General features: G+C 46.5%; 2 protein-coding genes across 7 annotated transcripts in view; one reads left to right on the top strand and one right to left on the bottom strand.

Annotated features, from left to right (window-relative positions):
- LOC139273508 (zinc finger protein ZFP2-like) overlaps positions 1-12,809 on the bottom strand; it is a 119,599-nt gene extending 106,790 nt beyond the window's left edge. For 2 of the 5 annotated variants that reach the window (XR_011595148.1, XR_011595155.1), the window contains exons 1-2: positions 12,681-12,752; positions 11,787-11,958 (exon numbers count right to left, since the gene is read on the bottom strand). The gene's annotated coding sequence lies outside the window, so the exon portion shown is untranslated. Of the gene's footprint in view, positions 1-11,786; positions 11,959-12,109; positions 12,149-12,680 lie in introns of those variants that run through there. The other 3 variants (XR_011595150.1, XR_011595149.1, XR_011595151.1) reach the window with 3 other exon arrangements.
- Positions 12,810-13,133: 324 nt separating this feature from the next.
- Positions 13,134-22,313, top strand: part of LOC139273491 (zinc finger protein 530-like) — a 39,130-nt gene continuing 29,950 nt past the window's right edge. The window contains exon 1 of one of the 2 annotated variants that reach the window (XM_070890384.1): positions 13,134-13,340. In XM_070890384.1, the coding sequence (XP_070746485.1) occupies positions 13,299-13,340 (42 nt within the window). In that variant the 5' untranslated portion in view covers positions 13,134-13,298. The remainder of the gene's footprint in view (positions 13,341-22,313) is intronic. The other variant, XM_070890385.1, reaches the window with a different exon arrangement.

Below are 22,313 nucleotides of genomic sequence, written 5' to 3'. Positions count from 1 at the left end.
CAAGCCCCCTCAGAATCTTACACGTTTCAATAAGATCACCTCTACGTCTTCTAAATTCCAATGAGTACAGGCCCAACCTGCTCAACCTCTCTCATTATGACAACCTTTTCATCTCAGCAATCAACCTCGTGAACCTTCTCTGAACTGCCTCCAGTGCAAGTATATCCTTCCTGAAATAAGGAGACCAAAACAGTACGCAGTACTCCAGTTGTGGTCTTACCATGCCATGTACAGTTGGAGCAGGACTACCCTACTTTTATACTCCATCCCCCTTGCAATAAAGGCCAACATTCCATTTGCCTTCCTAATCAATTGCAGTAACTGCATGCTAAATGTTTGTGTTTCATGTACAAGGACCCCCAGATCCCTCTGTACCACCGCATTTTGTAATCTCTCACAATTTAAATAATTTGCTTTTTTATTATTCCTACTAACGTGGATACCCTCACATTTTTCCACATTATACTTCATCTGCCAAAGCTTTGCCCACTCACTTAGCCTATCTATATTTGTTTGTAGATTCTTTGCGTCCTCCTCACAACTTGCTAGGTTAGCACAGGTTAGATACACAGTAAACCTCTCTCTACATTATCCCATCAAACACTCCCAGTGCAGGTACAACACGGGTTAGGTACAGAGTAAAGCTCCCTCTGCACTGTCCCATCAAACACTCACAGGACAGGTATAGCACGGGTTAGATACAGCGTAAAGTTCCCTCGACACTGTCCCATCAAATACTTCCAAGGCAGGTGCAGTACACGTTAGATACAGCATAAAGCCCAATTTACACTGTCCCGTCAAACACTCCCAAGGCAGGTACAGTACAGGTTAGATACAGAGTAAACCTCCATCTACACTGTCCTATCAGACACTCCCAGGGCAGGTACAGCTTTGGATAAATACAGAGTAAAACTCCCTCTACACTATCCCATCAAACAATGCCAGGGCAGGCACAGCACAGATTAGATACTGAGTTTCCCATGTGGTGGCTGGCGTGCAACGGCCACCACACGTTAAAAAAAGCCACGCACAGGCATCTTCCACCCTTCAGGATGTAGTTCAGGATCTGGAATATTAGGTCCTTCATTGAAGCACCTGTGAACTCATCCTTTTTTGGCGTGGAAGCAAGTCATCCTCGTTTGCAGATGACACTAAGCTGGGTGGCAGTGAGAGCTGTGAGGAGGATGTTAAGAGGCTGCAGGGTGACTTGGACAGGTTAGGTGAGTGGGCAAATGCAAGGCAGATGCAGTATAATGTAGATAAATGTGAGGTTATCCACAGGAAGGCAGGATATTATCTAAATGGTGACAGATTAGGAAAAGGGGAGGTGCAACGAGACCTGGGTGTCATGGTACATCAGTCATTGAAAGTTGACATGCAGGTACAGTATGCGGTGAAGAAGGTAAATGGCATGTTGGCCTTCATAGCGAGAGGATTTGAGTATAGGAGCAGGGAGGTCTTACTGCGGTTCTACAGGGCCTTGGTGAGGCAACACCTTGAATATTGTGTACAGTTTTGGTCTCCTAATCTGAGGAAGGACATTGAGGGAGTGCAGTGAAGGTTCACCAGACTGATTCCTGGGATGGCAGGACTGACATATGAAGAAAGACTGGATCGACTAGGCTTATATTCACTGGAATTTAGAAGAATGAGAGGGGATCTCATAGAAAAATATAACATTCTGACGGGATTGGACAGGTTAGATGCAGGAAAAATGTTCCCGATGTTGGGGAAGTCTAGAACCAGGGAGCACAGTCAAAGGATAAGGGGTAAGCCATTTAGGACCGAGAAACTTCTTCACTCAGAGAATTGTGAACCTGTGGAATTCTTCACCACAGAAAGTTGTTGAGGCCAGTTCATTAGATATATTCAAAAGGGAGTTAGATGTTACCCTTATGGCTAAAGGGATCAAGGGGTATGGAGAGAAAGCAGGAATGGGGTACTGAAGTTGCATGATCAGCCATGATCATATTGAATGGTGTTGCAGGCTCGAAGGGCCGAATGGCCTACTCCTGCACCTATTTCCTATGTTCCAAGGGACTGCCAATGATGATGATGAGATACAGAGTAAACCTCCCTCTACACTGTCCCATCAGATACAACTCGGACAGGTAGAGTACAGGTTAGATTCAGAGGAAAGCTTCTCCTACAGCGACCCATCAAAGCTCACAGGGCAGGCAGAGCACGGGTTAGATACAGAGCAAATCTCTTTCTACACTGTCCCAACAATCCCATGACAGGTACAGCACGGGTTCGGTAAAGAGCGAAGCTCCCTTTATACTGTCCCATCAAGCACTCCCAGGGCAGGGGCAGCACGAATTAGATACACAGTAAATCTGTGCCAGAGGAAACTGTACTCCAGTGAGAGTCAGTGCCAGAGGAAACTGTACCCCAGTGAGAGTCAGTGCCAGAGGAGACTGTATCCCAGTGAGAGTCAGAGGAAACTGTACCCCAGTGAGAGTCAGAGCCAGAGGAAACTGTATCCCAGTGAGGGACAGTGCCAGAGGAAACTGTACCCCAGTGAGAGTCAGTGCCAGAGGAAACTGTACCCCAGTGAGAGTCAGAGGAAACTGTACCCCAGTGAGAGTCAGTGCCAGAGGAAACTGTATCCCAGTGAGGGACAGTGCCAGAGGAAACTGTACCCCAGTGAGTGTCAGTGCCAGAGGAAACATGCAGCAGAGCCTGGTGTCCAGTCGTCTTGGATCCCCTTGCCATTGGACCAAGACCTTGCTTTGCCAAGCTCGTGTGGTAGCTAATGTGCAAGGGCCACCTCACATTAAAATAATTCACGCTGTTAGCAATACATAACAATCCTCTTCCTCTGCAGTTATCAATCTATTGCAATTCCCCATGCCTGTTATCAGCAACAAATTGCATTAATATCGCGATGTGGATATCTGAACGGAATATATGGAATTAAGGACAGTAAAGTAAACGGGATATATGAAAATGTATAAGCCATGGAAGAATAGCTGGGAGAATGTCAGATTGCAAATAGTGCAACATCAGCTTAGCTAACAGTCTGTCTCAAGGTTTCAAGTCACTAATCCTGCCAATAATATATAATTGTAACATGAAATACATCTGCAGAATTGCAAGGTCTCAGTAAATAAATAGTCACACCATTAGATTGAAACATTTGGAGGCAATACTTAAGCTTTCAAGAAGAACATCTCATATAGATTGACTAATGAGTGACTGAGTTAGACTGTCAATCCATTTGTATTTTGTTATCTGATTTCAAAACTGTATAACTGTTAACGCTTTACGATGTAACTTCACCTATCCGTAGGGAGTGTGTACGCTCTATCCAGAGAGTATATCTTCTGTCTGATAGGTCTTACTGGCTGGTAATAAAGATTGCTTTGTTCAAAGCACAAGAGGTATTCGACTCAGTAATTTTACTGAACCAGATTGAAGTAAAAGAATCCAGGAATTAACATTTGGTGTCAGAAGTGGGATCTCAACGGACGACTGCCGAAAACTTGCGAATTAAGAGCCAGACTAGCCTTGGACGAGACGAGGGGAAAATGGCCACTGGAGTGAGTATAATTTCAATACTGCTCCAGTTTCCCCCGGTTTCAAAAGTCTGAGGAAAGTTTAGCCACTCGCTGGTTCTCAGGTAGTGTCTGAACGAGATCCAGGACAATCTGGTGAATACCTTTCAAACTTAGAATAGGGATAGAGATAGGGAAATTGTGCGATGATGCAAACCAAGCGGCGACTTGGAAAGATAGTTAGAGCTAGATAGGGATAGATGATCAATCATGGATCCAAAAAAAATTAATAGGAAAGAAAAGAGACTCTTATGAATTTCTGTTTAAATGAGAAATGCTTCTGTGACTTTTACTGTAAAAAAAAAGCCGGGGAGTTGTGGTTTGTTTTATCTCAAACAGAATGAAAGTTTGTTTTAACCCTTCGTAGTGTTGTCCTGTATGTGGGAAGTTTAAGAGTGTGAACCTTATTGAATTACGTATATTCGGATGATAAGTTGCGGAGCCAGGAAATGCCCAAAGGATAAATTAGGGCTTTCATTGACTGATTGAATTTAAACTGCGCAGTAACGCGAAAGGATAGGGAAATTTGGAGACTAAAATAAATTAATTGAGGCTCATAAGAAATCAAAATTAGAAAATTAGGCTCACAGGGAATAAAATGGGGATTTAAATAGAGGATAGGTGTTCAACTCAGGTACGACGTCGACCTTGTATATCACTTGGCCCGTCTAGGCTCTGATTGAATTTAAAAAAAAACCCCGCAGCAACTCGGAAGGTAGGGCCGACGCGAACGCGCGGCCGAGAGAAGGGCCGAAGCGAACGCGCAGTGACGTAAACGCGCAGTGAAGCGAACGCGCAGTGACGTCGACGCGCGGTGACGTAAACGCGCAGTGACGCCGACGCGTAATGACGCAGAGGCGCAGCAACGCGAATCGCGAAAGTCAGTGCTAATGGCAGTAAGTCTGTAAGTCTTAAAGTGTTTAGAGTTTTAAGTTTAGTTTTAAGATCGTGCGGCTATGCGGACCGTGCGGCGATGCGGGTAATTTTGTAGATCGTGCGGCTATGCGGACCGTGCGGCGATGCGGGTAAGTGTTAGAAGTCTTTGTCTATTTTGTAGATCGCGCGGCTATGCGGACCGTGCGGCGATGCGGGTAAGTGTTTGAAGTAAAGTTAAAGTATCTTAACTCGCGCGGCGACGCGAGCCACGGGTCGACGCGGATTGCGCGGCGACGTGAACTGCGAGGCAACGCGGATTGCGCGGCGACGTGAACTGCGAGGCGACGTGGTAGTTTAGTATTGAGATCGTGCGGCGACGCGGACCGTGCGGTGATGCGGGTAAGTGTTAGATTTGGAGTTAGTTAAAGTCCGTGTTAGTTCTGTAAAGTCTGTGTCTATTTGTAAGTTTGTTTAAATTGCACGACGACACGAACGCGTAGCGACACAGTAATACGAGGGGCAGTGTGAAAATGGGTAATCAGTTAGATAAAACCACGGATGCGGATAGTCCGCTACAAAAGCTATGTGAGGAATTCCCTGAAAGAGCTGAAGACTTTAGAAAATTATCAGGAGCCCTGAACAAATTATTAGGGGATGACCAGTGGCCTCTAAGTGACACTAGAAGCGTAGAGGTAAAAAAAAAGCACAGGGATTAATTTGGAGAAGGGGACGAGGAAAAGGGGATAAAAAAATTTAATTGCAACCTGACGACATTATTGTCAGAAATTAAAAGATGCATCACTTCTATCGAGTTGGCAAACAATGCTATTAAATTAGGACTTGCATTGACAGAGGGAACACATGTTAAAACTGTAGACGTCTTTAAAAAAAAAAGAATGAATGTGCGCACGAGAAACTTGCTAAGAGATCCTCTGGGACCTCTGAGAAAGGTATTGATCAACTACAAGTTAAAATGGCTGGCTTTGTGTTAACCGAGGCTGATGATGAAATTGATGAGTGGCCACTGACTCAGCGCCCAACGGCGCCTCCCGCACCCCCTGGCCTCTTGCTCCAGTCCTCTTCCCAACACCCTCCACCTAACACTCCGGTAAAAAGAGTTAGGAACAACCACATATCACCAAAGCAACAAACCCAAACTGACTCCTCATCCTCTGATAGCGATTCGGATCCCCAGTTTACAAGCAATACAGCCGAAAGAACCAGATCTCACACTCGAAAGGGCAGAACTATATCTCAACATCACAAACAGTCCCGTAAATCTTCTAGTCAACCTACCAGTCCAAGTTGTGAAAGACATAGCAAACACCCCCGCCGATCGAGACGCAGAACTGTCAAGCAGTCAGACAGCTCTGAAACATCCTCCGGCCTGGAAATGATTTCCAAGATCCCAAAGTCCCGACACCAATTCCCTGTCAGACCAATGCCAAACCCTGATGCACAACAAGCTGCAGACCACCTCTCTATAGATGTCTGTGATCTTCAAACAACTATTTGATTGCTCACGCTATCCGGACAGATGGAAAGGGCAGTTAAATATTATTGGCAGAAAAAGAAAGGGGAGGGGGGAGGTGCGCCCCCAACCCGGGTCAAGACTGAATACGTGACTAGAAAGGAAGAGCCATCTCGGGAGGAAGGATCAATAGAACCGCAGTGTTGCATACAGGATTGGATGGATAAGCAAGGATACGGTTATACTAAACAACCAAACGGCCCGAGCCCTGCTAATAAACCTCCCTATTGTCCCCGGCATGGTATGGGAAGAGGCCGGGACTGGGTAAGAGGAATTGACTGTTTTAATTGTGGGCAGGAAGGACATTGGAATAAAAATTGCCCCTACCGTCAGCATGGAAAAGGAAGAGGAGGGGGGCAAGGGGGGAGAGGAAGATCTTACACTAACTTCTCCCAGAACAACCCCTTTGGTCAATTGTCCCCCGATTGACTACGCAGCTTGATTGTGCAGGGATCCTCCCCGGACGACGAACCCATTCTGAATGAGTGGCAACCCTTTTTGATAGATACGGGAGCCTTCATGTCTTCTGTACAATCAAAGCTTAAACTCCCTGCTTCTACTGAAACACAGGAACTTTCAGGATTCCTGGGACAAATCTCGACATTCCCAGTGTCAGAACCGGTTAAAATGGGTTACCAGGAAGAATCGGTGGAACATCGAGTTGTTATCACAACCAATCTGGACTGTAACTTGATGGCTAGAGACCTCCTTTGCAAATTCCAGTTGCATTTGGAGTGTGGAGATAATGGGATTATTGTAAAACAGGAAACCCTTAAGCGGCAGTATTATACCACTAGACCCCCTCAGTGGTGGTCTCTGGACCTGCCGCAGGCACCCTGTCACGTGACCCTAGCATACGATCCCAGTGGAAAGAATCAGGACCTGCAGAACTTTTATCAGGATCACGAAGGGGAAGTGAAGGGAATTCTATTAAGGGCTAGAGTGACTGGACTGGAAAGAGAGGCAGATTTTGTGGAAGTGGATAAGAATCTGTGGAAACAGCCCCTAACAATGGCACCGCATATTGCTCGTGAAGTATTAGCCCCTCACCATGCTAAGGATTTGGGAGTTATGGTACGCAAGGCCATAGATGAGGCTGACCCTACCAGCCGGGATGTGCAAATAAAACATGGCCGAACAGTCCAATTTAATGGGGACCCCGAGAAAGTATTAACAACTCTATGGCATCATACTGGCTTGGACATACCTGACTATGTGGATCCTCATGTGTGGGCAGAGGACCCCTCCCAAGTGGGTTATACTCCCATTAATTGAGATCCCAGTGCAGGGCAATGTGGACTGGCCCTCTATCCGACAGAACCCACTGAAATCACAGGCAATCCTAAACTGACTTTTCGGCACTGTACTGCAATTAATCCGGCCTGTTTTCTTACTGAGCCACCCCAAGATGAGGAAGAACCCAGTCATGATTGCTTATCTTTAATTTAAGAGGCCACATCAGTCAGGGAAGATTTAGTTGATGGAAGATCCAGACTGTATTCTTACTGAGCCACCCCAAGATGAGGAAGAACCCAGTCATGATTGTTTATGTTTGTTGACGGAAGTACTTCTATTAATCCAGAAGATACACGAATCTCAGGATACGCCATAGTAAACCAGGAGAATCAGGTCTTGGAATCTGCTGCTTTGAAACCGCCTATTCTGCTCAACAAGCTGAACTATTCGCCCTCACCCAAGCCTGTATCTTGGCCAACGATCTCAAAGTCAATATCTATACCGACTCTAGGTATGCCTTTGGGGTGGCGCATGATTTCGGACAATTATGGAAAAATAGGGGATTCCTAACCTCACAGGGGAATGAGATATCTCAAACAGCTAGTATCTGATTTGTTGCAAGCCCTCATGTTCCCCAAACGCATTGCCATTGTACCAAGAGGCCAAACAGGCCTCTCATGACCAACAGATGGTAGTGCCCAAAATTATGAGTCAGACTAAAAATCCTGCGAAGGATAAGTTAGCCTCGGAAAAACCAATGCCAACCATCCAAGATGTTATAAAAGCACAGGGGGACGCTCCTGAAAAAGATAAACTGTTGTGGAAATATTATGCATGTACTTATGACAATGTTTCTAAACTCTGGACCACTCCCGCGGAACAGACTTGCATGTCTGACGAGTTGGCTTCATGGGTTATAGAATGTCTGCATTTTGCTACTCATTGTGGAGCAAGGGCAACAAGTGATACGCTTTTGGCTACTTGGTGGCACCCTAAACTCCAGGCGCTCACCCAGAACATCAGTAGTCGTTGCCTGGTTGGCCAGCAACATATTCCAGGGAAGGGAGTCCCCTGTGATTGGGGTAAAACGCCCCTACCCGAAGGTCCCTTTGAGATATTTCAGTTGGACTACATTGAGTTGCAAAAAGTTCAGTGTTACAGATATGTGTTAGTAATAGTAGATGTGTTTAGCAGATGGATTGAAGCCTACCCTAACCTGGACGATAAGACTCAGACTGTTGTTAAGGTGTTAATGAGGGAAATTGTTCCTAGATATGAGATCTCAGCTAGACTGATGACCACCTATGTTCTTTCTCTGACTCAGGCTCTGCGACTAGTTCACAACCAGGTTCAAGATGCTCACCTCGACCTCCCAGTTTTACCCGAATTGTCCCTCATGGCACCAGGGAAGTATGGATTCGGAAGGGATTAGAGCCACAATGGGAGGGGCCTTTTTAGGTGTCACTCACTACCCCCACTGCAGCCAAGGTTGAGGGGAAAAGTGCCTGGGTTCACCTGCACCACTGCAAGCTCATCACCATTTAAACAAATTTTGCTGGTTAGTCTAATTCCTGTTTCTGTTCCAGATCTCCTCCTCCCTATAGCTGAACAAGGCAGTTGAAGGAGGATCAGTTTGAACTCTTACCTGTCAGACAGCCAAATACACTGACGGAGACCTGAAGGGAAACGTGAAAACAGAACTCTTTTTATCAGCTAAATAATGGGACTATTTATAAGATGAGACTGTGTCTGTATGCTACTGTCTGCATAATAGTGTTGATATATGACAGTTTTGGTGCACGGGAAGGAAGACAAAGGCGAGAGCTCCATGTAAACACCTTTTTGTTTATGTCTTACGTTTATGCGGAAAAAGGGCACTTCACTAGATGCTGGGTGTGTTCACATATCCCTATACATTCCAAAGGGGGAATTCCTTTGCGCACCGTTCCCCTGACCCTAACTGAGACTGTTAGATGGATTCAAAGAAACGATATTGGAACAGGTAGCTAACCGCACTGCTGAGGCTCTGGAGGGCATCACAGCTGAAATGGTAGCGATAAGGACCGTAGCATTACAAAACCGAATGGCCCTCGATTACCTGTTAGCTGAGAAAGGGGGAACGTGTGCCCTGATAGGATCTGAATGTTGCACTTACATTCCTGATAGTTCAGAAAACATAACCCACCTTGCCGATCACATAAGGAGGGAGGTGAAAAAGTTATCCACACCAGCAAAAGAACTTAGCAGGTTTGATTGGTTTCTGGGTGGATCTTGGAGATCCTATCTAATACATGGCGCAATTGTTCTCATCATAATAATTACCTGCTGTTTGATTGTTGGTTGCCTTAACCTCTGCTGTAAAGCAATGACAAGGTTAGCAGACCCTCTTGTGGTCAAGGGTTCCCGGGTTATGATCCAACAAACCAGAGAACTACTCAACAATGCAATACTCATAGAATGATCCTAAATGTTATCATAGAATGATAAAAGGGGGGATGTGGATATCTGAACGGAATATATGGAATTAAGGACAGTAAAGTAAACGGGATATATGAAAATGTATAAGCCATGGAAGAATAGCTGGGAGAATGTCAGATTGCAAATAGTGCAACATCAGCTTAGCTAACAGTCTGTCTCAAGGTTTCAAGTCACTAATCCTGCCAATAATATATAATTGTAACATGAAATACATCTGCAGAATTGCAAGGTCTCAGTAAATAAATAGTCACACCATTAGATTGAAACATTTGGAGGCAATACTTAAGCTTTCAAGAAGAACATCTCATATAGATTGACTAATGAGTGACTGAGTTAGACTGTCAATCCATTTGTATTTTGTTATCTGATTTCAAAACTGTATAACTGTTAACGCTTTACGATGTAACTTCACCTATCCGTAGGGAGTGTGTACGCTCTATCCAGAGAGTATATCTTCTGTCTGATAGGTCTTACTGGCCGGTAATAAAGATTGCTTTGTTCAAAGCACAAGAGGTATTCGACTCAGTAATTTTACTGAACCAGATTGAAGTAAAAGAATCCAGGAATTAACATTGCCTTAAACATCGTAAAATGTCCCAAGGCACTTCACAGGACCGTTAGCAAACAGAATTTGACACCCAGTCACGTAAGGAAATATTAACACAGGATTAAAAGCTTGTTCAAAAGGGTAGGTATTAAGGAGCATTTTGAAGGTGCAGAGGTTTAATGAGGGAATTCCAGAGCTTATGGCCTCAGCAGCTGAAGGTATTGCCACCAATATTGGATCGATGAAAATTGGACTGCTCAAGAGGCTAGAATTGGAGGAATGCAAAGATCTCTGAGGGTTGTAGGGCTGGAGGAGGTTACAGCAATAGGGAGGGGCAAGGTCCTTGATGGATTTCAAAACAAGGAAGAGCATTTTGAAATCGATGGAGCAGGAGCCAATGTAGTTCAGTGAGCACAGGGGTGATGGGTGAACGGAAATTGGTACAAGTTGGGATGAGAGGGCTGAGGACAGATTGAGTAGAATAGGCCTATATTCTCTGGAGTTTAGAAGAATGGAAGGTGATATCATTGAAACATAGAATTGTCACGGGCTGGATAGTCTAAAACTAGGGGTCCTAGCATTAGGATAAGAGATCGGCCATTGAAGACTGAGATGAGATATTTCTTCACTTAAGAGTTGTGCATCTTTGAAATTCTCTATCGAATAGAGATCTTACTGAATGGCGGAGCAGACGGGAGGGGCCGTATGGCCAACACCTGCTGCTACTTCTTGTGTTCTTGAGTAAGGATACGGTCAGGAGTGTTTTTGATAAGCTTAAGTTTGCGGAGAGTGCGAGGTGTGAGGCCGATCAGGAGAGCAATGGAATAGTCCAAAGTCGTGGTAACAGAGGCATGGATGAGGGTTTGAGCAGATGAGCTGAGGAAGGGGCAGAGACCGGCGATGTTATGGAGCTGGAAGTAAACGTACTTGGTGATTGAGAGAATATGGGTTCGGAAACTCATCTCGGAGTCAAGTACGACGCCAATCAATAAATTGCAACTCTCCTCATCTGTGTTTCACTTTATTAGAATACTACATACCTCGAGTGATCAATGCTTCAATAGTAGTACTTATCAATATATTTTCTGTTAATTCCAAATGTTCATGAATGAATAACTGATTCTGTCAGTGATAGGCCGTGCTGGTCTTTCAGATTGGTCTGTGCATCGTGATCAATGAATTGACTATGATGCTTCCAGTTCAATCTTTCCAATGGCTTTCTCACCAGATGGGAAATATTTGAACATTGAGATCTGATGGTGTCGGTGTGAGTTCAGCCCCACCGAATGTACAGAGACGGGTCCATCTGCTGGGCTCTGCCTCAAACTGGAGTCACCTCTTAGATCAAAGCCCTTTACTCTAAAACACACACAAGATTCACTGTGACTGTGTGTTTAGAGACAGAAAGTGATCTCACTTCACATCCCATTGCACGGCCTCATGCTGGATAATTGTGCTCGGTGGTCAGACTCTCCCAGTCTCATTTCCTGCCTTACCTTGTAACCTGTGTGTACTGTCTACAGGACCGGTGTGTATCTGAGTAAATGGCACTTTCTCTTACCTTCCTCCCCAGTCGATCTATTGAAGCGCTTTCAATCGGAAGGGGCTCACTGGTTGGTGCTCTCACAATCCTGTGCTGGTTCACCTGCTGTTGTTCCTCAGTCCACAATCCCTGTTTCCTTCCAGCTGTGGAACTTTCTCAATCACTCCGCCATTCACCGGGAGATCTAATTCTGGCAGGGCAGAAAATTAGAAGAATATTAATGTTGTGAAGTGGAATGTAGTGTAAAGTGTTTTTCCAATGTTTCAGAAAAGTATATGTCCAGTATTTCTGTTTGATTTTATCCTATTCTTCAGATTCCTGTCCCGCCCGTCTGGACTTACAGAAAATCACCAGAATTCTCCCCGGGTTACACACTGACTAATCTCACTGGGCCCATCCTCCCCGCGTTACACACTGTCTGATCTCTCCGGGCCCCCGGGTTAGACACTGTCTGATCTCACCGGGATCCCGGGTTACACACTGTCTGATCTCACCGGGCCCCCGGGTTACACACTGTCTGATCTCACCGGGCCCCCGGGTTACACACTGTCTGATCTCACCGGGCCCCCGGGTTACACACTGTCTGATCTCACCGGGCCCCCGGGTTACACACTGTCTGATCTCACTGGGCCCCCGGGTTATACACTGTCTGATCTCACCGGGCCCCCGGGTTACACACTGTCTGATCTCACTGGGCCCCCGGGTTACACACTGTCTGAGCTCACTGGGCCCCCGGGTTATACACTGTCTGAGCTCACTGGGCCCCCGGGTTACACACTGTCTGAGCTCACTGGGCCCCCGGGTTACACACTGTCTGAGCTCACTGGAAGTTTCAGTCTATCTCCCGCATGTCCCCAAACCCTGAGCTCCGGGGCTGTGTGTTCAGTCCGGTGTTTTCCCTCACAGACTCACCGCACCCTCCCTGCCCGCCGGCCGAGCGCTCTGCCCCGGCCCCAGCCACCCACCATCAGTCCGGTTCCCTGCGGCCCCCGGTTCCCCACATTGTCCAACTGCTGGTTATAGCAAACTGCGCGGCATCCGGGGACTGGGGGTGGAGAGGGCGGCACCAAGCATGGGCAGTGCCGCCACGGAGCGCCTTCGCTGCATAAATTAATGACCCTTAGAGAGTCCGGACCGTCTATTGGCTGAACGCAGCAGATTGTCAGCCACGCCCACCAATAGGAGTCGGCAGCGCCACAGAGCCCCGCCCACTGTGTTGAAGGCGCGCTGGGCAGCTCGGGGGTCACGTGGCTCCTGATTTGAAAACCGTTAAACCGCCTCAACGCACGCCGAGCGGGTGACGTAACAGCCCCGCCCATATCGCCCTCGACGTTCCTGGTCGCGTCGGTGCTGAGGGGCGGTACCACTCGCAGTGTGCCTGCGCCGGACTCCCAGCTCACTGAATCCCTCACTCCTGCACTATTAATAATAACTTTTCTTTATAGAGCGCCTTTAACGTAGTAAAACGTCCCAAGCCGCTTCACAGCAGTGTTACAGGACACAACACATACATTTGACATCGAGCTACAAATGAAGAAATTACGGCAGATGACCAAAAGCTGGGTCAAAGAGGTAGGTTTTAAGGAGGGTCTGAAAGTAGGAAAGAGGCGGAGAGGCTTAGGGAGGGAGCTCCAGAGCTCGGGGCCCAGGCAGCTGAAGGGCCGGACACCGATGGTGGAGCGATTATAATCAGGGATGGTCAAAAGGGCAGAATTTGAGGAGTGCAGACATCTTGTGGGCTGCAACAGATTCCAGAGATCGGGAGGGGCGAGGCCATGGAGTGATTTGTAAAAAGTGATTTGTGATTATTAACAGCAACAACTTTTAACAGTGAGTCTTGTTTATTTGTACATGGGATGTGCTGGTAACGGAAGAATGACCATAATATGATAGAATGTTACATTAAGTTTGAAAGTGATTTCATTAAATCCAAAACTAGGGTCTTAAATTTAAACAAAGCAAACTTTTTAGCTATGAGGGGTGAGTTACCTAAGATAGATTGGGAAACTACATTAAAAAGTATGAAAGTAGATAAGCAATGCCTCGCATTAAAGAATTAATACATAATTTACAGCAAACATACATTCCTTTAAGGCACACAAACCCCACAGGAAAGGTGGTCCAACTGTGACTAACAAGAGAAGTTAAAGATAGTTGTAGATCAAAGGAAGAGGCTTATAATGTTGCCAAAAAGAGCAGTAAGTCTGGGGATTGGGAGCATTTTAGAATTCAGCAAAGGAGGACCAAGAAACTGAAATGGGAAAATAGAATGAGAGTAAACTAACGAGAGACATAAAAACAGATTGTAAAAGCTTCTATAGTATTGTTAAAAAGGAAAAGATTAGCAAAAGTAAATGTGGGTCCCCTACAGGCTGAGACAGGAGAAATTATAATATGGAATAAGGAAATGGCAGAGAAATTAAACAAATACTTTGGGGAGGAAATTGCGGTCGGAGGCTTCTTTCGGGCGAATGCCTCCGACCGGAATTTTTTAATCAAAATTAACTGGTGGACTCGGAGGAACATAGGATTGTGATCGGAGTCCTATTTTCGCAGTGCAATGTACAGGAACATGGTCTTCCAGGTATATATTCATATCCTGGGATAACGTGGACCTGGACCACCAATGAACATCTAGTATTCTCATTGATAATAATGGGAGCTCCGGTTGTACGAGCTCCCATTGCTATCAACAACATCAACAACTTTATTTTTATAGCACTTTTAACATAGTAAAATGTCCCAAGGTGCTTGCAGTGTTACAAGACAAAGCAAATAAATTTGACACCGAGGCACATAAGAACAAATTACAGCAGATGACCAAAAGCTTGGTCAAAGAGGTAGATTTTAAGCAAAGTCTTTAAAGGAGGAAAGAAATGTCCAGAGGCAGAGAGGTTTAGGGAGGGAGTTCCAGAGCTTCGGGCCCAGGCAGCTGAAGGCCCGGACACCGATGGTGGAACAGTTCTGATCAGGAATGCTCAAGAGGGCAGAGTTTGAGGAACACAGATATCACGTGGCGTTGTGAGGCTGAAAGAGATAAGCGATTGGGAGGGGCGAGGCCATGGAGGGATTTGTAAACAAGGATGTGAATTTTGAAATCGAGGCGTTGCTTAACCGGGAGCCAATGTAGGTCAGCGAGCACATGGATGATCAGTGATCGGGACTTGGAGCGAGTTAGGACACGGGCAGTCGAGTTGTGGATTACCTCAAGTTTACGTAGGGTAGAATGTGGGAGGCCATTCAGAAGTGCGTTGGAGTAGTCAAGGTAAGTAGAGGTAACAAAGGCATGGATGAGAGTTTCGGCAGGAGGTGAGCTGAGGCAGGGCAGATGCGGGCAATGTTACGGAGGTGGAAATAGATGGGATTTAGTTATGCCGCGGATGTGGCCATATGCTCATTTCAGGGTCAAATATGATGCCTAGGTTGTGAACTGTCTGGTTTAGCCTCAGGTAGATGCTAGGGAAAGGGATGGAGTCAGTGGCTGGGGAACGCAGTTCGTGGCGTGGACCAAAGACAATGGATTCAGTCTTCCCAATATTTAATTGCAGAACATTTATGCTCATCCAGTACTGGATGTCAGCCAAGCAGTCTGACAATTTAGAGACCATGGAGGGGTCGAGAGAAATGATGAAGAGGTAGAGCTAGGTGTCATCAGCATACATGTGGAACCTGACTCCGTGTTTTCAGTTTTGGTCTCCTAATCTGAGGAAGGACGTTCTTTCTATTGAGGGAGTGCAGCGAAGGTTCACCAGACTGATTCCCGGAATGGCAGAACTGACATATGAGGAGAGACTGGATTGACTCGACCTGTATTCACTGGAGTTTAGAAGGATGAGAGGGGATCTCATAGAAACATATAAAATTCTGACGGGACTGGACAGGTTAGATGCAGGAAGAATGTTCCAATGTTGGGGAAGTCCAGAACCAGGGGTCACAGTCTAAGGATAAGGGGTAAGCCATTTAGGATCGAGATGAGGAGAAACTTCTTCACTCAGAGGATTGTTAACCTGTGGAATTCCCTGCCGCAGAGAGTTGTTGATGCCAGTTCATTGGATATATCAAGAGGGAGTTAGATATGGCCCTTACGGCTAAGGGGATCAAGGGGTATGGAGAGAAAGCAGGAAAGGGGTATGAGGGAATGATCAGCCATGATCTTATTGAATGGAGGTGCAGGCTCGAAGGACTGAATGGCCTACTCCTGCACTTATTTTCTATGTTTCGGATGACATCGCCAAGAGGCAGCATATAGATGAGAGATCGGAGGGGACCAAGGATAGATCTTTGGGGGACACCAGAGGTAATGATGCGGGGGCGGGAAGAGAAGCCATTGCAGGAGATTTTCTGGTTATGATTAGATAGCTAGGAATGGAACTAAGCGAGTGCAGTCCACCCAGCTGGATGATGGTGGAGAGGCGTTGAAGAAGGATGGAGTGGTTAACTGTGTCAAAGATTGCAGACAGGTTGAGGGGGATGAGGAGAGTTAGTTTACCTTCGTCACATTTACAAAGAATGTAATTTGTGACTTTGATGAGAGAAGTTTCAGTACTGTGGCAAGGGCGGAAACCAGATTGAAGGGATTCATACATGGAATTCTGGGAAAGGTGGGCATGAATTTGGGAGGAGGCAACACATTCAAGGACTTTGGAGAGGAAAGGGAGTTGGAGATGGGGTGGAAGCTAACAAACACAGTGGAGTCAAGAGCTATTTTTTTTTGAGGAGAGGGGTGATGACAGCAGATTTGAAGGAGAGGGGGACAGTTCTTTTTAGGCAGTCCCTCAGAGTCGAGGATGACTTGCTTCCACATTAATATGAGTTCTCAGGTGAATGAAGTCGAATGCGGGACCTACAGTCTCTGTCACAGGTGGGGCAGATAGTGGTTGAAGGGACGGGTGGGTGGAGTGCTTGGGTTGCCGCGCGCTCCTTCTGCTGTTGGCATTTGATCTCCGCTTGCTCCCGGCGAAGAGACTCGAGGTGTTTGGCGCCTTTTCAGTTGTTTCTCCTCCACTTTGAGTAGTCTTGGGCCAGGGATTCCCAGTTGTCAATGGGGATGTTGCACTTTTTCAAGGAGGTTTTGAGGAAATTTCTAAGTTAAATTAACTCAGGCGGAGGCTTTCAGAGTCGTGCTTCGAGAGAATTTTATTTTTAAAAAGCGAGATATCTCGGAGAGCCTGCTTGGACCGTAGCAAGGCAGAAAACTCTCCTGTACAAGCAAATTGTCCCTATCTTTATACAGAAATAGAAAAGGAATCTTATTCATTAGTTCCGTGAGTACAAAGGTCGTCTCGGGAGGCACACACTCTATCTGTCCTGGCATAGTTTCTCCCTGTTCACAGTCTGATAAGCAGAATATCAGGAGACTCCCTTTTAATACCGGATAGTCATTTAATTACATTTCTAAGTTTCAAGGCTAAAAAGTGTGGGTGTTGTTCTAGTCCTATTATTTCTTCAAATATAGCAAAAACAGAATTTAACCCTTCCCTTTACCATAAGCCATAGATTCATAGATTCTTTCTTCCACAGAGGGTGTCCTTGCAGTGTTTCCTCTGCCCACCTGGGGCTCACATGCCGTGTTGGAACTCCGAGTAGAGCACTTGTTTTGGAGTCTAGTATCGGGCATGTGGACAATGTGGCCCATCCATTAGAGCTGATTGAGTGTGGTCAATGCCTCAATGCTGGGGATGTTGGCTTGAGCGAGAACACTGACGTTGGTGCACCTTTCCTGCCAATGGATTTGCAGGATCTTACGGAGGCAGCATTGGTCCTTCTCCAGTGCTTTGAGGTGCCTGCTGTACATGGTCCATTCTCTGAAGCATATAGGAAGGCGGCTTTCACTACTGCTCTGTAGACCATGAAGGGGACAGTACCTGAGGAGAGAGAACCGTTAACAATGTCAACTAACATGGGAGCTAGAAAAGGAAGTTGTGTGGTCATCAGTTTAGTGGGAATAGGGTCAAGGGAGCAGGAAGTGGGTCTCACGGACAAGATGAGCGTGGAGAGATCAGAGAGAAACTAGAGAAAGATGCGAGTTTAGAATTAGGGCAAGGGGGCACCTCAGAGGAACATTGCCCCCATGGGCGAGGGGAAGGAAGGGAACTGGAAGAGGCAGATGATCGGATGGTCTCAATCTTTGAGACAAAGAAGTCCATGAGTTTGTTGGAGGTGAGTGTGGTGGAGACAGGGGAGAAGGGTTTAAGGAGACGGTTAGCAGTAGAGAATAGTAGCTGGGGGTTAGCTTTGCATTCCAGAATGATCCTGGAACAGTGAGCAGTTTTTACAGACAAGAGTAGGACCTGAAAATGCTTTATGTGGTCGAGCCAGATCTCGTGATGAATGGCTAAACAACTTGTCTGCCACATCTGTTCAAGTCTGCGCTCTTTGGACTTGGAGCAAAGGTAAGAGCTGTACCGGGGGGAATGGCCAGGGTGAGAGAGAGAGTAATAACAGGGACTAGGGCATCAAAGGTGGTAGTGAGGGTGTGGGTGAGCAGATCGGTGGCTACAGAAATGTCATGGTGAAAGGAGGGCCAAAAGTTGGACAGTTGGAGTTGATAAGTGCAGTTGTAAGAGAGTTTGAAGAAAGTATTTTCCCGGGGAGGATGCAGAAGGAAGTAGATTTGGGTGGGGGACGGGGGATGTGGGTGGAGAGCGATACAAGGAAATGGTCAGAGATGGCCTTATCTGTAATTGACACGGTAGGAATATCGAGGCCACGAGAAATGGCAAGGTCAAGGGGGAGGCCGTGAGTATGGGTTGAGGAGTTCACTTGAATTGAGATGGAGGTTGAAATCACCGAGGATGAGAAGTCACTTGGTGCTGAGGGAGGAGAGCAGTGAGGATATATCCGCGATAATATTTTAATCTTACTTGGGAGGGCGATAGAGAACGAGAAATTTAAATGAGGTGAGAGGGGTGGAATAAGGTGAGATGTTCAAAGGAGGAGAAAATGCCGGAGGAGTAGGGGGACAGACCAAGGTGGGATTTGATGATGAGAGCCACACCACCGAAGGGAGGGGCGGCTTCATTTAAAGATAATGTGTCATCATCCCTCAGCCAAGTTTCAGTCAGGGCCATGATGTCGATGCAATCATCCACGATAAGCTCATGGATGACAAGGGCCTTGTCCGCAAGTGAACGGACATTCTGCAAGGAGCTGCAGAGAGAATCGGTGATGGCTGATCCACTGCTAGCATCCACAGGGTCAGGGATTGGAGGGGTGAGTTGGACGGGGAGGAGATTGGCAAGGTTAGCTCCCCCCCCCCCTCCCCAAGCTGGGTGGCAAGGTCGGTGAGAGGAGGATGGGACAGTTGGGGTTGCTGCTCGTGAGGAGACAGTGACGAGAGCCACGTTGGGCCCTTCGGCGGATGCCAAGAGAGGCACAGAGGGAAGCTGCAGGCTTGTCTCAAAGGGAGTCGAGCCTGGGACGGTGGCAGGAGAGTAGGGAGGTCGGAGAGTAATGAAGGGTTAGGGGAGGGATTTGGGAGGGCAGATTTTCCTAGAGAGGAAAGATGAAAGGCGACATGACGACAGAAGAGATTGGTCAGGGAGGGATAGAGAGAAAAGAAAAAGCGGGAGAAGGAAGTGGAAATAGAAGGGAATGGCTCGGGTCTGAAGCGGCAGCAAATAGACACAGGAAAAACTCAGTTTACACAGTGAATAGGGAATACTAGAATAGGGATTCTATGATAGTACTCTCAGTATAATCAAGATCAATTATATTGAAACAAAATTGATTCATATATAGATTAATTATAAGTAAACTTAAAATCAGAACTTGAGTAATTGAAAAGTTAAATCAGTCTCTAGCTGTCTCAGTAAATCATTAAATCAATTCTTGGGTAGATCAAAAGGCACAATGAGAAGTAATCATTTCAAAGACCAATGATCCAACTTCTGTCCTGTGATTGTATGAACTGATGCTCTCCACTCTCTGTCCTGTGATTGTATGAACTGGTGCTCTCCACTTTCTGATCTGTGATTTGTATCAACTGATGCTCTCCACTCTCTGTCCTGTGATTGTATGAACTGGTGCTCTCCACTTTCTGATCTGTGATTTGTATCAACTGATGCTCTCCACTCTCTGTCCTGTGATTGTATGAACTGGTGCTCTCCACTCTCTGTCCTGTGATTGTATGAACTGATGCTCTCCACTCTCTGTCCTGTGATTGTATGAACCAGTGCTCTCCACTGTTGCGCAAATGGCAATTTCGCTAGTCATGTGACTAGTAGTGCCTGAGTTAAATATCAAATTACACACTAGACAAATGACAGTATCGTTAATGTTTGTTTAATACTTGAAAAGTACAACACTCTGCTTAACTCAACTCTGCAGACAAAGCATTACAAAAGGTGTTCCTTGCCACTCAAAATACACTGTTATCCAATACATCCCGGGTGATCAATCCGGTCCTGACACTGTTCCTTCAAGGGTCGCTCCCTGGTCTGTGCTTCTGTTGAGTGTTGTTCCCGGATTCTTGCTCTGGACTGTCCGAACTTGTCTATCTTTATACCTTTTTTGTCCCTCAGTTAACCATGTGTGTTGCTACTAATTGCCTGCTTGTTTCTACAAGACACAGAGACATTCTGCTGTTATCTCAACTTGTCTCTTGCTTCCAAGAGTTATTACCAAGTGGAGTCTTCCTTACTATGTGCGAACCTTATCTTGATCAATTAAGTCCTTTCTTACCACCCCCTGCCGTGGCCACAACTGGTCTACATTGTAAGATTTATCTGCTTCGTCTCTCTCTCTCTTTGCTGCTAAAAAAAAAAGTTTTAAAATTGATACTGCGGCTGTGTGTCTGCTGAACTGGTTCCAGTGGTTTTTCAGCGCTGTTGGCCTATAACTAAGCTGTTTCACTCGCTGTCCGGTGACTCGTTCTACTGGTTTCCAGCTTTGCTGCTCGCTGGCTTGTGGTTTTACTTTTTCTCCACCACTTTGATCTACAGTGACCTGCAACTTGCGTCTATTTCGCCATCAGCTTCCTTTCCCGCCACCGACTCTCGTTCCTACAGTAACAACCTCCCTCCTCAAACTCTGGACTTCACTCGCCTGCTACACCTGTCTCTGAATTTGGACAGCGGTCTGGCAATGCTCCCTGCCGGCCCCATCCTACTTACACCAGCTTTGTCCCTCCATGGGACCTCGGACTTTGACCCTGGTCTCCCCACTATTGTCTCCAACCTGCTGCCAGCAAATATGTATCCCATTAATTATCACATGTAACAAGGCCGATGTAACCTGAGCTTTTCCCGTGTCCATTCATGTGTGCACTTTGGCTGCTGCTCGGGCAGAGTCATTCAATACTTTTCAACTTTTTCCCCTTTTCCTTTTCTCTCTATCCCTGCCTGACCGCGCTCTCCTATTGTCGCACCTCCTTTCATGTCCTCTCTTTTGGATACTCTGCCCTCCCAAATCCCTACCCAATCCTTCATTACTCTTTGACCTTCCTACTCTCCTGCCGCTGTCCCAGGCTTGACTCCCTCCTAAACAAGCCTGCAGCTTCCCTTGGTGCCCCTCTCAGCATCCTCCAAAGGGCCCATCGAGACACTCATCGCTGCCTCCTCAGGAGCAGCAAGACCAACAGTCCCATCCTACTCTCTTGCCGACCTTCCCACCCAGTGGGCCACTGGGGGCTAATCTTGCCAATCTCCTCCCCGTCCAACTCCCCCTTCACCCCCCACCCCCAGCGCTGACCCTGTGGACGTAGATAGTGGGGCAGCCATCACCGAACCCTTCCACATCTCCCTCCAGAATGTCTGTTGGCTTGCAAACAAGGCCCTTCCCACCCATGAGCTTATCGTGGATGATTGCATCGAGGCCCTGATGGAAACTTTGTTCAGGGGTAATGAAACCTTAAATGAAGCCTCCATGTGAATTCCTCAACCCATATTCACGGCCAGGTTCACCAGACTGATTCCTGGGATGGGGGGGATTGTCCTATGCGGAGGGATTGAGTAGACAAGGCATATATTCTCAAGAGTTTAGAAGAATGAGGTGTGATTTCATTGAAACATAAAAAAATTCTTACAGTGCTTGACAGGGTAGATACAGGGGGAGGATCTTTCCTCTTGCTGGGTAGTCTTGAACCCAAAGGGTCATAGTCTCAGAATGAGGGGTCAGCCATTTAGGACAGAGAAGAGGAGAAACTTTTTCACTGGTGAATCTCTGGTATTCTCTACACCGAAGGCTGTGGATGCTTAGTTGTTGAGTACATTCAAGGCAGAGATCGCTAGATTTTTGGATATTAAGCGAATCAATGGATATGGAGATAGTGCAAGAACGTGGAGTTAAGGTAGATCAGCCATGATCTCATTGAATGGCAGAGCAGGCTCGAGGGGCCGAATGGCCTACTCCTGCTCCGAGTTCTTATGTAAACACTCGCAGGGCAGGGACTGAACAGGTTAGATACAGAATAAAACTCCCTCTACACTGTCCCATCAAACACTCCCAGGGCTAGTACAGCATGATTTATATACAGAGTAAAGCTCCCTCTGCACTGTCCCATCAAACATTCCCAGGGACGCTACAGCACGGGTTAGATATGGAGTA

This window comes from Pristiophorus japonicus, chromosome 9 (assembly GCF_044704955.1).
Source record: "Pristiophorus japonicus isolate sPriJap1 chromosome 9, sPriJap1.hap1, whole genome shotgun sequence".
In the NCBI taxonomy this organism is placed as follows: domain Eukaryota; kingdom Metazoa; phylum Chordata; class Chondrichthyes; family Pristiophoridae; genus Pristiophorus; species Pristiophorus japonicus.
The sequence above is the reverse complement of the archived record's forward strand: the minus strand, read 5'-3'. Positions and strand labels throughout refer to the sequence as shown.